This window comes from Hydra vulgaris, chromosome 12 (genome assembly GCF_038396675.1).
Source record: "Hydra vulgaris chromosome 12, alternate assembly HydraT2T_AEP".
Classification (NCBI taxonomy): domain Eukaryota; kingdom Metazoa; phylum Cnidaria; class Hydrozoa; order Anthoathecata; family Hydridae; genus Hydra; species Hydra vulgaris.
In genome coordinates this window covers 72,363,427-72,380,792 of record NC_088931.1, presented here as the reverse complement: position 1 = coordinate 72,380,792, position 17,366 = coordinate 72,363,427, and the positions used below count along the sequence as shown (strand labels likewise).

Genomic DNA, 17,366 nt, shown 5'->3' with positions numbered 1-17,366 from the left:
GTGACAAGGAATTGAGTCCACCAGCTTCATAATCACAATAATTTTGATTTTTCCCATTCTTTTTTCAGAGTATTCAATAAATCACGTTTACTTGTTAGTTTTCGACATGAAATTTGTCGATCAATGAGGTTACATAGACATTCAATAGAATTAAGGTCAGGACTTTGCTAAGGTTATTCGATTAATCGAATTTCATTGGTTTTAAAAACGTTTTTCACAAGGGTTGAAGTGTGCTTTGGGTCATTGTCCTTCTAAAACATCCTTCCTCGAGGCATTTTGTCTTTAGCATGTGGTAGCATAACATTCTTCACTATATATTTGTACATATATTTATGTCCATTGTGTCATCAATCAAATGGATAGGACCGATACAATCTCTATTCAAGTTAGCCCAGTTCATAACGTTTCGACTTCTGTGCTTTACTGTTGGTAATTAGTATTTAGGATCGTTTTTATGGCCTTTTGGTCGACGGACATATCGAATATTGTCAGATCCAAATAACATAAACTTAAATTCATCACTAAAAAGTACTTTCAATCGATGTTTTCTTGCCCAAATCAAATGTTCATTAGCAAATCTTAAGCGTGCTTTTCGATTCTTTATATAAATAAAAAGTTTCTTTGTAGGACGTCTTCCAAATAGAGTTGCAGACCTCAAAGACATTTGATTGTGTCAACACCACATTTTTCATTATAAAGTTCTTTAATTTTAGCATTTACCAAGGCAGCATTTTGCGTGGAACATTTTTCAGGGCTCGAGAATGGATATTTCAGCAGGATAATGACTCAAAAGACACTTTAACTCTTATAAAAGACTTTTTAAAAAACAAAAAAATTCAATTAATGGAATTGACATAGCAAAGTCCTGACCTTAATTTTATTGAACATCTATGGAAACACATAGATTGACGAATTTCAGGTTGAAAATTAGCAAGTAAATTTGATTTATTAAATATTCTGAAACAAGAATGGCGAAAAATCAAAGTTATTGTGATTATGAAGCTGGTGGACTCAATTCCTTGTCACTGTCAAGCATTAATTAATGCGAAGGGCTTCCCAACAAAATACTTAAGCAATTTACTTTAAAATAAAGTATTTTCAATTTAAAAAACGTTTAAAAAAAAAATCTAATTCAAGTTTTTTTTTTCTGTACCCAGTGAAAAAAAAAACCGCGTCCCACATGGGTTCCACGTGGGTTCCGTGTGGTAACCATATGGTATTTACACACATGGGAAATCCCACGTGGGTTTCTTGTGGGATTTGCATGGGAATTAATTTTAAAAAACTAAGAAAAAAATTTTTAAATCGATATTTTTAAATTGCATTGCGTTACATTTATATTGCGTGAAAATATTTTATATTAATATAGAGAATAGCAGGCAAGTATGTTTATCTTTCTTTATAGAAATAAGATTAAGATTTGTGCAAATAGACGTATTATTAGGATAATATAATAGTTATTTGAATATAGATCTTGAGTATATTATTTGCAAACAATTAACTGATGCAAATTGAAATGTTGTCAAAAACCAATCTTGCATGCATGGGACACTGCAGTGTCCCACAAAGAAATGCAGGTTTGAAAGTCAAAGAATTCCCAATTTTTTTTATTAAATAAAGAAAAAAATAGCATGGAGTGGGTTTCTATAACTTTTTTTATGCTCCAAAACTTTTAACTTTAGATATAATAAGGTCCTTAAGACTTAAGGGACTTACGAACTACATTGAGGAACAAAAACAGAATATTTACAGAAACTCAATTTTTAATCAGGAGTACCACAGTGTTATTAGGAATAAAGCCTCTGGGTCCAGTTTTCAAAGTAATATGATCTAAAGTAATGTTTAAATAAAATAATATGCTTTAAAATGCATATAGTTGTACATATAAGTTATATGTATAACTCCGAGTTATATTCCTGATAGTTAACTATATGCATAACTATTTATACATATAATTTGTTATAAAAACTTATTTGTTAAGGTTATGCGTGAACAAGTTAGTACCAATTAATTCAAATTCAAGAATTAGTTAAAGTTCAAGTTAAAGTTTTTATTTATTCATTGTTTTTGTTAATTTCGTATTTATTTGTTCAAATTTATCAATTAGTACTATTTCTTACTACAGTGAGAATGTTTATCATTGTTGAATGTGATTTTATTAGTAACTTAATTTTATTTTCAACATATTTTGACAACACCCTTTACATTTTAAATGATGACAGCTTTATTTTTCTATTGATGTTAAATTTATTATGTTTCAATAACTCAGATTGAATTTTAATTGAATTATTGTAAGCTTTGTAGGGGTTTGTTATATATCAAATGGCGTTGTAAATAAAGTAAAAATAATATATATATATATATATATATATATATATATATATATATATATATATATATATATATATATATATATATATATATGTATATATATATATAACATTAAAACAACAAAATTGATACAAAATTTCACTTTAAAACGAATACCATTAACATTGTGATGATAATAGCATTAGGAAACTAGTATTTATGTATTATTATTATACTATAAATAAATAGTTTTTTAATTCATTTTATAAAATAGAGACTGACAACTGATAATTAATGGAAATAAATACAAATTATAAAAATCATGTAAACTTCATTTATTATTTCTAAATACTATCTTAATGTTAGTCTACAAAGTTAAAATCAATTTAGAGCATTGTTATTAGTTCTTTTGGGATTCGCACCTCCACTTCTGTCTCTCAAATTTATAAAATAGGTGGTCAAAGCTTGCTCAAAAGGTAGGTTCTCAGCATAACAATGCTTTTTTCTTACACTTTCTAAAGAGAAATATGGCAAATTGATTACTTATTTTACCTAAATCATAGGTCATCTATGCATAATGATGTAAGATGATGACCCGGTTTATTGAACACCTTCACCCTTTATCAAACTCAGTCAATTTTTTGCCATCTCCCATTGAAAATGATGTCAGTTTTTGTTATCATATTATGATGGTATATCTGAATTGTTAATATAATATAAAAAATGCATATACCATCAATTTTTTTCTGGTTCAATTATACATTTATTCTCAACAGTACTAAAAGCAAAAAGAAAAACATAAATTGATCTTTCAGATAAGCAAGCTAATTTTGGAATTTAAATTGTTTTTCCTATGATCCTCAACAGTTTTAAGCAACAAAAGCAAGAAGTTTTTAGACCACATTGTTGGTGTAAATACCTTTAAAACCTGCTCATAGCTAGCATAAATTGTTTTACTTTTTTTTTGAAATAAAATAATTTACTTTTTTTTTAATTCAATTTTTAATTCAAAATTCAATTCTCAACATCCCCTCCCCATTGTCAATTATTGTTAAACTCAAACTGCCCCTCTATCTACTGGCATCATTTATGGATGATCCCATAGCCTAAATACTATATATATATATATATATATATATATATATATATATATATATATATATATATATATATATATATATATATATATATATATTATTTTTACTTTATTTACAATACCATTTGATATACAATAAACCCTTACAAAGCTTACAATAATTCAGTTAAAGTTCAATCTGAGTTATTGAAACGTAATGAATTTAACATCAATTGAAAAGTAAAGCTGTCATCATTTAAAATGTAAAATGTGTTGTCAAAATATGTTGAAAGTAAAATTAAGTTACTAATAAAATCACGTTCAACAATGATAAATATTCTTACTGTAGTAAGAATTAGTACTAGTTAACAAATTTGAACAAATAAATATAAAATAGTGAAAAAACAATAAACAAATAAGAACTTGAACTTGAACTAAATCTTGAATTTGAATTAATTGGTACTAATTTGTTCAAGCATAACCTTAAAAAATAAGTTATATATAATAAATTTTATGTATAACTAGTTATACAAATAGTTAACTATCAGGAGTTATATGTTTAACTGCATGCATTTTAAAGCATTTTATTTAATTTATATATTACATTAGATCATATTACTTTGAATACTGAACCCAGAGACTTTATTCCCAATTACACTGTGGTACTCCAGATTAAAAATTGAAAAGTTTCTGTAAATATCCTGTTTTTGTTCCTCAATGTACTTCGTAAGTCCCTTAAGTTTTATGAACCTTATTATATATAAAGTTAAAAGTTTTGGAGCCTAAAAAAAGTTACAGAAACCTCCCTATCTCCCCCCTATTTTAATTTTTTTTTTTGATAAAGAAAATTTGACTTTCAAACCAGCATTTCTTTGTGGGACACTGCAGTGTGTCAAAAACCATGCATGCATGCTTGGTTTTTGACAACATTTGAACTTGCATCAGTCGATTGTTTGCAGATAATATACTCAAGAACTATATTCAAATATCATATGAACATGTTAGATAATGTTCATATGATATTTGAACATCACAAATTTAATAATATTGTTGTGATTTGTTATATAAATAATACCATAATAGATTATGATATGAAAATAAGATGAGATATGAAGGCAATGATCAAAGAATAAGTTTACTTATAGAAATTTAGATGTTTGTTTATTAGTTTCAGAATATTATATTATGTGTGACCACGGCCTTCTATAATAACAGGCCTTGACATCGCGCAACAAAGTTGTTAAACTGAAGGCCAATTCCTAATACTGTGTTTACATTTTCATCATTTAACATTAGACGAAAGTTTGTGTTTGCGCTTTTTTAATAAATCTTTAAAATTTGATTTGTTTATAAATTAGATAGCGCAACTTCAATACGATAACGTTGTAAGGTTCAAGGCGTTACATTGTAAGGTAACAATATTGTCAAACTAACAATAAGTTTTTTTAATAATTAAAATGCCTTTAAAATGCTGTGTACCTCTTTGCTAGTCAAACTATCTCAACTACAACAAAAATATCAATTTATACAACTACAACTACAATATCAATCACAATTACAACAAAAATATCAATACTCAACTACAACAAAAATATCAATTTATAAATTCCCAAAGAATCTAGAGGAGAGAAAAAGATGTAGTGAAGCTATCCCAAGAACTGCTTTTATTGTTACAGACTATACAGCAGTATGTCAACTGCATTGGCCAAATGAAGCACCTTTTGAAAGCAAATATGGGAAGCAACGACCTTAAAACCCACCATCTGTTTTTATAAATATTCCGTAGTTGTTTAGCCACACCAGCAAGTAAAGTTAGAAAAACTGTAACTTCAAGCGGTTTTCGAAGCATTTTCCCAGATGAGTTAAATGATTTTCTAAAAGAGGATGAACTTATATTTGACGATATTCAATCTTTGTTAAGTGATAATAACGATGATATTGTTTTCCAGCTTAATAAAAAAAGTTTACACATATAATCAAAAATGTACAAACTTGGTGTTCCATTATTTATTTTTGTAATTTTTAATTAATATTCATTTGTAGCTAACCATAATGGCACAACTTGTAATATTTCATCTTTAGCTGTAAACAAATTAAAGTTAATAAAAATAAAATCAGCTTTATTTGAAGCAGTTAGATTTTTAAAAAATAAAGAAAGTTCGCTTCGGTCAAATATTCTATTCGAACACCTTAATGCTATGAGGAAAAGTAATGTTGGTAACGTTTTATATACTTCAGATATTATATGTAGAGCATATGAGTATTTTGCTATGCGACGAAGTTTATATGATTGTTTGTGTATTGACTACAAGTTGCCAAGTATAAGGACTTTAACACGATTGACTTCAAAAATAAGCTCAATGGAGGACCTAAGTTTCATAAATAGTATTTTTATGAATTTAAATCTATTGAAAAGAACTTCCATACTACTAACTGATGTCAAAGCTTCATTACTTTACCAAAGAGGTGCTTTGTTTGGTCAAGCAGTAAACTACCCTGAAAAGTTAGCTAAAACAATTTTATCATTTATGATTAAATGTCTTTTTGGAGGTCCAGAATTTATATGTAGAGCTCAACCTGTTGCAAATCTTTCCTCTGAATTTCAGTTTGCTCAATGTCAACAAATTGTTGATACGATAAATAATATTGAAAATAGTAAGACACTGGTAATAATTACTGATGGTAACCGTGTAAATCAAAGATTTTTTGGAGTGTTTAAAACAGTTGATAGTAAACAATGGTTAACAACATCAGGTATATATTTATTGTATGATTATGTGCATCTCTTAAAATCTATACGAAACAATTAGTTGATAGAAAAGACTGACGAACTTCAATTTTTGAACAATAAAGAACTGGCTTTGGCTAAATGGAGTGATTTAGAAACTTTATATAAAACTGAGTGCAATAGTCTTTTTAAACTCTCTAAACTTACAGCTAAATTAGTTTATCCAAATCCAATAGAGAGACATTCTGTAAAGCTTTGTTTGTCTGTTTTTTGCAAAGAAACAGTAGCTGCATTAAAAACGCATCCAGAGATTGAAAATAAAGCATTTGAAGGTACTGCTATATTTATTAAAAAAAATAATTTTTTTTCGAATGCTGTTAATGTCAAAGCACTTGGTGCTGGCATTCGGTTTAGAAATGAATTATGCGGAGAAATCCACTCAGTTGGTGATCAACAGTTACAACTGCTACGAGATATTGCTGAACTGTCAAATTTTATGAAACCTACTGGTAAGCGTGTAAAACAGCTTACGCTAGATACTAGCAATGCAATAGCGCATTCATGTTATGGCTTTATTGATCTCATAAAAACTTTGTTGAGTAATGGAGCAAAGTATGTCCTATTAGGTTGGTTTTCAACAGATCCACTTGAAAAAGCTTTTTCTAAGCTTTGACAGGAATCTGGAGGTACTTACTTTATAAACGCTAAATCTGTAATTGAAAAAATTAATATTCAACATACTAAATTGATATTACAACTTGACATTCCTGTTGATGGTATCGATGGTCTTACTTGTGACATGTTTTAGAGATATTTCTACTGATGAAAAAGAACTTCTGGATAATATACATGATCTTGAAAGCTCAGCTAATAAATCTACATTAATGGCTATAGTTTACATAGCTGGCTATGTGCAAAAAAGCGAAATAAAAATTTATGATGATTCTACCAATTATTATTATAAATATGGAAGTTATCTGTATAGCCTAAACAGAGGCGGACTTGAAATTCCTTCTGATACTCTTGTCCAATGGTCAATATTTTGCTTTTTTTTTTTTCAAGTTGCTACTGACCCTTTATGCAGAACATTTTGTGTTATTCAGTTTCAGTTCATTGCTGCTAAATATAAATTTAAAATCACATAAAAACAATGCAGAGTATATTCTAATATTCTGCTAAAGACTTACTCACTAATTACCACTCCCAAAATACTAAAGCTATCATAATTTTTGTGAAAATTAGTTTTGTAATTTATTATGCTATTTACTTGTTATGTTTTTTATTTTCTCATTAGCCTATATGTCTCTCAATATGTTTGGATTTGTAAATATTTACCCTGTTGAGATATATTGATAAAACTTTTTTTTTGCTTGAATCAACTTTTGTTGGTGTTTTTTATTGTTGGTGATTTTTGTTACCATTTTTAGCAAAAAAAATTAAAAATACAGTTATCTTTCAAATATATAGATATATACTTTGTTATGGTTTTGCTTGTTATTGATACTATTTAATATTACATAAATATTCTTAATGAAATTTGAAATACGAAAAATATGATTATCTTTTAACAATTTTTGGATTTTCTTTTTATATTTCCGTCTTTACCCTACCTAATATAAAAATATATTAATATAAGTAAAAGTGAAAGTTTAATCGGCGTTCAGTTTTTACGGCAATTTGCGCGATGTCAAGGCCTGTAGATTATAGAAGGCCGTGTGTGTGACGAAAAAGTAAAGATACTTTTGCATCCAGTGGCTATTGCACCCAACGTCTACATCATTGAAAAAGTAGGTTTTTACATTTTTGTTTTTGTTTTTTTGTTTAACTACTTATCCTAATTGATCACTTTTTTTCAGGATTCTCCTCATGGGTTCAAGCTCATTATGCATAATATGTGTTCAATTACCCATGATACGGTAGTCATTGTAAGTAATAAATTAGGAAATAATTATTTGTGAAATATTGTAGTCATTAATGACTTCAACCTGGCTAATAATTAAAATTGTTCGACTAATAAGGTTCCTTATTAAAATTGCTCTCTCTCTCTCTCTCTCTCTCTCTCTCTCTCTCTCTCTCTCTCTCTCTCTCTCTTTATATATATATATATATATATATATATATATATATATATATATATATATACATATATATACATACAGTATTGTGAAAAAGTTAAGAACCACTAAATAAAAAAAAATTTTTTTTTCAATTAAATTTAATTAATTTTTATTCTATAGATAATAATATAGTCTTTTTTTTTCAAACATTAAATATAGCATGAGAAAAAAGAAAAAATTTTTTTTTTTGTAAGTTAGTTAATTAATGCTATAAAAAATAAGGATTAAATATTATGTGTTAATTTTTTTTATATTTTTTTTGTGAAAAAGTTAAGAACCACAAAGAATTTTTTGTGCTAAATGCGGCGGAAACGTCTTTTTAAAATTATATTTCCCTTTTTTTTAAAATATTCTTTTAATGACCTGAGTTATTACCAAAGAACCAATAAAAACATTTGAAAAAAATTAATTTTTTTAAATACTTTTAAAAAAAGTATTTAATTTCAAACAAAAAAAAATTCTTTCCTTTTGAAAAAATGAGCAGAAAAGCTATTACCTATGAAAATCGTGTAAAAGTGGTGCATTTTCACCAGGAAGGTAAATCCGCTCGCGAAATTGGAAGAATAGTAAAGCGATCACATAGTTCGGTGCTAACAATCATCAAAAGATTCAAAGAGACGAAATCTTACGTTGATCGCCATCGTTCTGGAAGACCGCGTTTGACGACACCCAATGATGATCGCCTTTTAATCAGGTTGGCAAAGAAAAATCGAACCATGCCGTCGCATGAATTAAGAAGGGAATGGAAGCTTTCAAATGGACGTCAAGCCTCGGCATCACTTGTGCGTAGGAAACTATTAGCTAACAATATGTTATGGAAAAAAGCTGTATTAAAACCGCAACTTACCAAACGACATATAAAAAAGCGAAAAGAATTTTGCCAAAGCGTCAAAGAATGGTCTAAACAAAAATGGAGGACAGTAATGTTCAGTGATGAGATGAATATCGAGGTTGATAACCGAAAAAACCGAATTATGATTCGCAGGCAGCCTTCAGAAAAATATAATCACAATTGCATCGTTCAAAGAACAAAACAAGGTAGTGGGTCGGTTGGAATATGGTGCTGCATGACATATTATGGTCTCGGTATGTTTAAATTATTTGATGGTCAACTCAACTCTACTTATTATGTCGATATTTTAAATAACAACTTGTTACCGTCAATTGATGCACTTGAGCAAAGCGTTCCGTTCATTTTTCAGCAAGACAATGCACCACGTCACAGGGCTAAAATTGTCTCTGAATGGTTCGAAAGTAAAAATATTGAGCGTCTAACTTGGCCACCAAATAGCCCAGATCTAAATTGCATTGAAAATCTTCGGAGTTGGCTTGATAAAGAGATTGCCAAGAAAGCACCAAGGAGCCTTGAGGAGTTGCGCAATATTTTACCAGCAATACTTGGAAATGTTCCCAAACATATTTTAGAGAATTTAATAGACTCAATGCCAAATCGTATAAATGAGTGCTTAAAAATTCATGGTAGAATTACGCGGTATTTGGTGGTAAAAATTATCGTTTTTTATTCTGTGGTTCTTAACTTTTTCACAATTTTTTTAAAATAAATATTACCTATAAAACTTTAAATACATTTTTTATATTTGTTTAAAAGTTTTTATCACTATTATTATTTTTTATTTTGTTTGTCTATTTTCTAAAATTTATTATTATTATTCTTTTTACCAGAAAAATATATTCGGTTAAAAAAAAATTTAAAAATAAAAATAAATTGTGATTTGTTTTTTTTGTGGTTCTTAACTTTTTCACAATACTCTCTCTCTCTCTCTCTCTATATATATATATATATATATATATATATATTTATATATATATATATATATATATATATATATATATATATATATATATATATATATATATATATTGTATTTATTTATAAGTATATATATATATATTTTTTTAGAAAATGTTTAAAGAAAGTTAGAAAATACTAAAAACTTTGGTACTATGCAAGCCGAAGCGATTTACTTAATTCAATCAACAAAAGACGGCGTGAAAATCGCAAAAGAAAAAATAATATTTTCAATATATATTTTGAATGTATTCATTAATAGCATTTAATTAAAAATAAATTCATTTTGTAACACGTTTTTTAATTCTATAAAATTTCGTTATAATAGTTTATGGTAAATTCCACATAGGTTAAAGGTGGAAAACATCACATGTAAAAGATGAAAAATGCTACACATTTTGAATCCCAAATGGGATAAAGTAGCAAATACCAGATTAAGTTAAGGCTCTCTGAAAGCTTCGATGATTAATTTTAAATTACTAATTAAGTAATTTTTAAATTGAAGGATTTTTAAAAATTATTATAGAAGCATTCAGACTTTCATTTGTCTGGTATTGACTACTTTTATGCTATTTGGATTAAAATATGTGGCATTTAAGATCTATAACATGTAGTATTTTCCGCCTATATCCCATGTAGGATTTACCACATAAAACCCATGTTTTATGTGGCAACCCAGGCAAAATAATAATCCCCATATGGGTTACATATGGTAAAAACCCACGCGTATCCCATATGGGATTTACCATATGGAATCCATGTGGGATTTACCATATGAAACCCACGTGGGACAAAATAATAATCCCCACATGGGTTACATATGGAAAAAATCCACCCGTATCCCATGTGCACTTTTTCACTGGGTACGGATACTTTTGCAGCGGAAGTTTTAATTAAATGAATTTTTAAGATTAGATTACTTAGATTTAGTAAAAATTTATTTGTTTTTAGATTTGTAATCAATTTTTTGACATTTCAGTAAAAATTTGAAAGAAATTGGACTTATCATTCAAAAGTTATCTCAAGTTATGCTCTCGTCCGGTTACTTTTGCACGCTACTGTATATATATATATATATATATATATATATATAATATATATATATATATATATATATATATATATATATATATATATATATATATATATATATATATATGTATATATATATATATATATATATATATATATATATATATATATATATATATATATATATATATATATATATATATATATATATATATATCAGTGGCGTAACTAGGGGGAGCACAGCCCCGCAAGGCGGTAGGGCCCCGGAGCTTAGAGGGCCCCGCGAAGATTTTTCACGTATTCTTAAATGAAACACAGATAATTTTTTAACAATTGGAACTTTATCATAGAACTTAATTTCAATAGAAATTCTATTATAGAATTTAATTTCAATAAAAATTTTATTATAGAATTTAATTTCAATAGAAATTCTATAATAGGTTTAGTTTTAATAAAAGTTTTATCGGAGAATTAAATTTCAATAGAAATTCTATTTCAGAATTTAACTTCAATAGCAAATCCATTTTAGAATTTCTATTGAATGTTAGTAAACATTAGCGAATAGTAACGTTGTCTAATTATAGAAATACCACTGATATAATTTAGTACTTTAGTATTTGTCGATAAGTCAGGTGATTTTAAAGTGGAAAATTAAGTATAAATTATTAAATATAATTATATTTAGAAGGTAAGTGCTTTTCTATCAGCGGCGGTATTAAGCACAGGCAAAGCAGGCATTTGCCGGTGGCCTCGCGCTCAGGTGGCCTCGCATTTTTTTTTTTCTTAGTACAAGTAAGTTGCTGTTGCTTAAGTTAAGGTTGCGAGAAGAATACTGAAAACTATCGTATCTTCTGTACAGTCATCAAAATATTTTTCTGTTATCATGGATTGCACTCCTGATGTAAGTCATAAGGAACAGCTTTCAATTCTTTTGAGATGCGTTAAAATTAATCAGGAAGAAGTACAAATTGAAGAATTTTTTTGTGGTTTTTTTCACATAACTGATAGCACTGGTTCAGGTTTAGTTGAAACTTTTTAAAATTTATTAGCTGAGTATAATTTGGATCTAATGAATTGTCGCGGGCAATCGTATGGTAATGGTGCTAACATGCGAGGGCAATACAAAGGGGTTCAAGCTTTAATCAAAGAAAAAAATCCCAGAGCTCTTTACGTTCCATGTGCTAACCACACATTTAATCTAATGATATGTGATGCTGCGAAATCAGTATCAATTACAATTAACTTTTTTGGTACTGTTCAACGAATTTTTACATTTTTTGCTGCATCAACCGTTCGATGGGACATACTGCAAAGTGTTTGTAAAATGACTGTTAAATCATTATCAGATACGCGTTGGGAAAGCCGTATAAATAGTATAAAAGTTGTAAAAGATAATTTGGTTCAAATTATAGAAGCTTTATACGAAGTTGCAGATTCAAGTTCAATTGGAGTTGCTGTTTCTGAAGCTAACGGTCTTGCAAATGAGATATCCTCATATCAGTTTATACTTTCACTTACAATTTGGCATGATTTATTGTTTGAAATTAACAAAGTAAGTAAAGTTATGCAGAATCCCTCGGCAGATATTTCTATTATGATAAAATTGGTGGAAACTACGAAAATTTTTTTAGAATCATTCAGAAGTGATGAATCATTTGAAGCGATTATTAAAAAATCTGAAGAAATAGCTATAAAATTAGGTACTGAGCCAGTATTCCCTCAAGTGCGGCTTAGCCGAAAACGACGTTTTTTTGAATATGAAGGAACTGATACACCTCTAAATGGAAAGTCTAAATATAAAGTAGATTTTTTTTAATGCAATAATTGATCTTGCATTAGTAAGCTTAAATGAAAGATTCAAAATGCTTGATTCATACAACAAAATATTAGGTTTTTTAACCCGTACCGAAAAAATGCGAAGTTTAGATGCAAATGAATTATTGAATGATTGTAAAAATTTAGAAATATCACTGAGAAATCCTAGTACAGAAGAATCGGACGTGAACCATGAAGAGTTATACTAGGAAATAAATACATTTTTAAGAATGGAAGCTTTGGCGGAATCAAAAGATGCACTGGAAGTTTTGAAGAATATTACGGCAAATTCTTTAATCGAAATTTTTCCAAATTTATTTATTGCCCTACGAATTTTACTAACTTCCCCTATTTCAGTGGCAAGCGCAGAGAGGTCATTTTCCAAATTAAAACTCATAAAAAACTATCTACGTTTCTTGACCACTATGGGTCAAGACCGCTTATCTGCATTAGCTTTAATTTCCATTGAAAATAAAATAAGTCGGTCCTTGGACTGTTCTGATTTAATTGATGAGTTTGCGTCTTTAAAAGTCAGAAAGGTTAAGTTTTAAGTCAATGTAATCGATCCTCCTAAAATCTGCGAAAAAAATAAATGGTATCGCATTTTGAGTAGTCTTATTAGTGCATCTTCATCCAAAATAAAAAAAAATACTTAATGTGCATTTAAAACCTATGTGCGTTTTTTGCTTCGTTACGTTCTAATAAATATCCAAAACACAATAGAACACAAGAATTAAAAACTCAACTAATATAATAGAAAACTTGCCTATGGCCTCGCATATGGTAAATCCGCCACTGTTTTCTATTTATATGCATTCATGCAAAGCAGTAAAAAAGTCATAAAATTATAATTTTCATTACAATAAGTTGAGTTATCAAAATGTTTAGCTAATAGGTAATAAATTAGTTATATTTATAATATTGGTAATATTTTTTAACTGCTTGTTAAAAAAATCTTGCAATTTTATTCAAGCTATTTAAAATATCCTATATAAATTAATTACTAAGATCTTGAATTTTTAAATAAAAAATGTATATAAACGCGATACAGGTTGAACCATGTTTTTGTGTTGAGTACGCACTAGGTTTTGTTATAGTACGAAAATAGTACAAATTAACAAAGAAACACAAATTATGTGTACATATTTGATATAAAATTAAAAGGGTGGAATCAAAATACGAACTAAAGAATAAATACAAATCAAGGCTATTATTTATTCAAAAATATTTAGCTATATATAACTATATATATAGGGTTAATACATAGATATAATTGTTCTAATAAAATATTCTTCTTACAATAGCATGGACTCAAAAATAACTTATATGAGTGGAGCCAGAAAAAGGAAATTAAAAAAGGAGGCTGTTGATAGATTACGTAAAAACAATAAAAAGATATCCTTATTTTTTTCATCAGTAGAACAGAAACCCAGTGAAGAAGTTGCAGATAAAAATATCAATGTCGTTACTAGTACTTCTCAAGCAACCCAACAAGAAGAAATGTTATCTGTTTCAATTAACTTAAAACACAAGGAAATTTTGAAAGATCATAATGAATCTCGTTATAAAAGTAATGCATATATTTTCGCAAATCCTAAAAATCTTACCACTGCAATGCGAAGTGAAGAAACAGATCCAGAACCGAATATATTTCAGGAATTAAATACATTAACAATAGATATGGGATATTTTAAAGGAAAATTTCTTGATGATAGCACAAAAAGATTTATTATTTCCTTTGAAAGATGCAAACCACAAGGACCATTTAAAAAAGATCCTTAACAAAATTTTAGACATTTTTCCACAAATTATTATTATTGTGCATATAAATTTGGTCGAACACAGCGATTTTGGCTCTGTTATTCCAAAATTCTAGACTCAGCATATTGTGAACCATGTTGGTTATTTTCAAATGATAAAAATAACCAATGGCGTACGGGAGTCAAAGTACGACGATACAATGAAACAAGTACTCAATAAGCCTAAAGACACTATAAAATATCTTAGTTCAGCAATCCAAAATAAAGTGATTCAATGTTTAAGCCAAAATTTAGAAAAAACATTATTATTCGAAATAAATGAATCTGCCTTTTTTTCTATTATAGCTGACACAACTCAAGATGTATCTAGAAAAGAACAATTAAGTTTAAATTTTCGATACGTTCACATTATTCGCAAACAGGACACTCAACCCTGTCAATTAGAGATTAAAGAAACATTTTTGGGTTTTTCTGAAATAAAGGATCATTCGGCTGTAGGTTTAACCAATCAATTGTTATTATTGCTTGAAAATAAAGGAATAGATTTAAAAAAGTGCCGTGGTCAAGGATATGACCAAGCTAACGCGATGAGGGCATTTATAACGGAGTTCAGAAAAAATAAATAATATTCAGCCATCTGCACAATATGTTCATTGTGCGATTCACAATTTAAACCTGGTTATAAATGACGCTGTTTCTAGTTGTAGAGAAGTAAACAATTTTTTTATAATTTTACAAGAAATTTACTCCTTTTTTGGCAACAGTATTAAAAGACGGGGTTTGCTATCAAATTTTAGCGGGGAGTCGGAAGTAGCATTAAACAAATTAAACCCAACAAGATGGTCTTCAAGAATTAATTCTTTATTAGTTATAAAGTTACGCTTTTTAGATATTGTTAAAACTTTAACTGAAGTTTCTTTAAAATATTCGAAAAGAGTAGAACAAACTGAAGCTCTAAAATTAAGGGACAAAATATCAAACTTTGAATTTGTTTTTATTTGCGTCATTATGTATCACATATTAACGAATGAAAATTATGCTTCAAAAAACTTACAAAAAAAGTACATAGATCTATACGAAGCGGCCACGTTATTTGGTACACTGAAATTCAAGTTAAAAGATTTTAGATCAAAATACGATTTATTTAAATTAGAGGCTGTTACTATTTGCTGTAAGTGGAAAATAAAACCAACATTTAAGGTTAAGAGGCAATCCAAATATGCGAGACATTTTGATAATTTAAGTGGAAGTGATTTAAACGAATGCGCTGAAAAAAGATTTTAAATTAATGTTTTTTATAGGACCATAAATATTGTTAACGTACAAATAAGTGATAGATTTACTGGAATGGAAAAACTTTCAAATCTTTTTAATTTTTTGCAACCTCAAAATTTAATAAAATTGTCTGAAGATGATCTAATTTAATCAGCTAAATTATTGCAACATAGTTACCCAGACGATTTGACAAAACAATTTCTAACCCAATTAATTAATGCAATCACTTTTATTAAAAATGAGATCACAGAAGCAACTACATTAAAAGATTTAGCTGACATACTGCTCATCAAATACAGTTTTATGGAGCGCGATTTTTCAGATGTAAACACAGCAATATTGCTACTGATGACAATACCTGAGACAGTTGCAAGTGCTGAAAGATCTTTCAGCAAATTAAAGATTATCAAATCATATTTAAGAAATAGCATGTCTCAGGAGCGTCTCAAACATTGTACAATTTTGGCAATTGAGAACGAAAAAGCACAAACATTAGAATTAGATAAAGTAATTGCGGAATTTGCGAATAAGAAGGCAAGAAAAGTTAATATTTAAAGTTGTTCAACAAATACAAAGTTTCTTAGTATATTCTTTAATTTTTTTTTCTATTCTTGATAGCATTCTAAGAATTACTGTCCTAAGATAGTATAGTTATTATGAAAATAAAAATTCTCCCATAGGCATAAGTGAGGTAAAGTTAGTTTTTGCTATTAAGGATGTTCGTTCTTTTTTATAATTATTTTGTGAAAAGATTCTAGATTATTTTTCAAATTTATAAAATAAATATTTTTTATATACTTAATCATGTTATATTAACTCAATATAATAAGCAAATATTGGATATTTCATTTATAAATATATTTTGAAAAAATTTAAAGTGGGAGGGGCCCTTTTCTTTTTTGGCGGGGGGGGGGGGGGGCAAATTTAAAGTTACGCCACTGATATATATATATATATATATATATATATATATATATAATATATATATATATATATATATATATATATATATATATTCACATATATATATATGAATATATATATATATGAATATATATATATATGAATATATATATATATATATATATATATATATATATATATATATATATATATATATCATCTATATATATATATATATATATATATATATATATATATATATATATATATATATATATATATATATATATATATATATATATATATATATATAAATATTAGGGCCGTGCGAATCGATTTGTATCGCGAATCATGTGTCGCGACACTTCGATTCGATTTTTAAAAAATGATTAGAGTTTTTCGAATCACTATTTTGTGTTGTTGTTTTTTCAACAACAATACCCAACGCTAAGATGAGGAAAAAGTATAAACTTAAAAAGACCCGTAATTTTACTGGTCGGGTCAGCATATATAAATGTTAAAGCAAAAATTAAAACATGAA

The 17,366-nt window shown here is 27.8% G+C and overlaps 1 protein-coding gene and 1 long non-coding RNA gene across 2 annotated transcripts; both read left to right on the top strand.

Annotated features, from left to right (window-relative positions):
- The first annotated feature begins 1,262 nt into the window (after nt 1-1,262).
- On the top strand, nt 1,263-10,332 carry LOC136088993 (uncharacterized). Its single transcript, XR_010642683.1, has 4 exons — nt 1,263-1,379; nt 4,554-7,900; nt 7,970-8,038; nt 10,152-10,332. It is a non-coding gene; the product is annotated as an uncharacterized LOC136088993 (long non-coding RNA).
- A 4,467-nt stretch (nt 10,333-14,799) lies between these two features.
- Nucleotides 14,800-15,273, top strand: LOC136088313 (zinc finger MYM-type protein 1-like). Its single transcript, XM_065812008.1, has one exon. It carries the CDS (start codon nt 14,800-14,802, stop codon nt 15,271-15,273), a length of 474 nt encoding a protein of 157 aa, XP_065668080.1.
- The last annotated feature ends 2,093 nt before the right edge of the window (nt 15,274-17,366 follow it).

Bases quoted from the DNA above. Each gene is read 5' to 3' on its own strand.
- LOC136088313 (XM_065812008.1), top strand. From the start codon at position 14,800: ATGATAAAAATAACCAATGGCGTACGGGAGTCAAAGTACGACGATACA.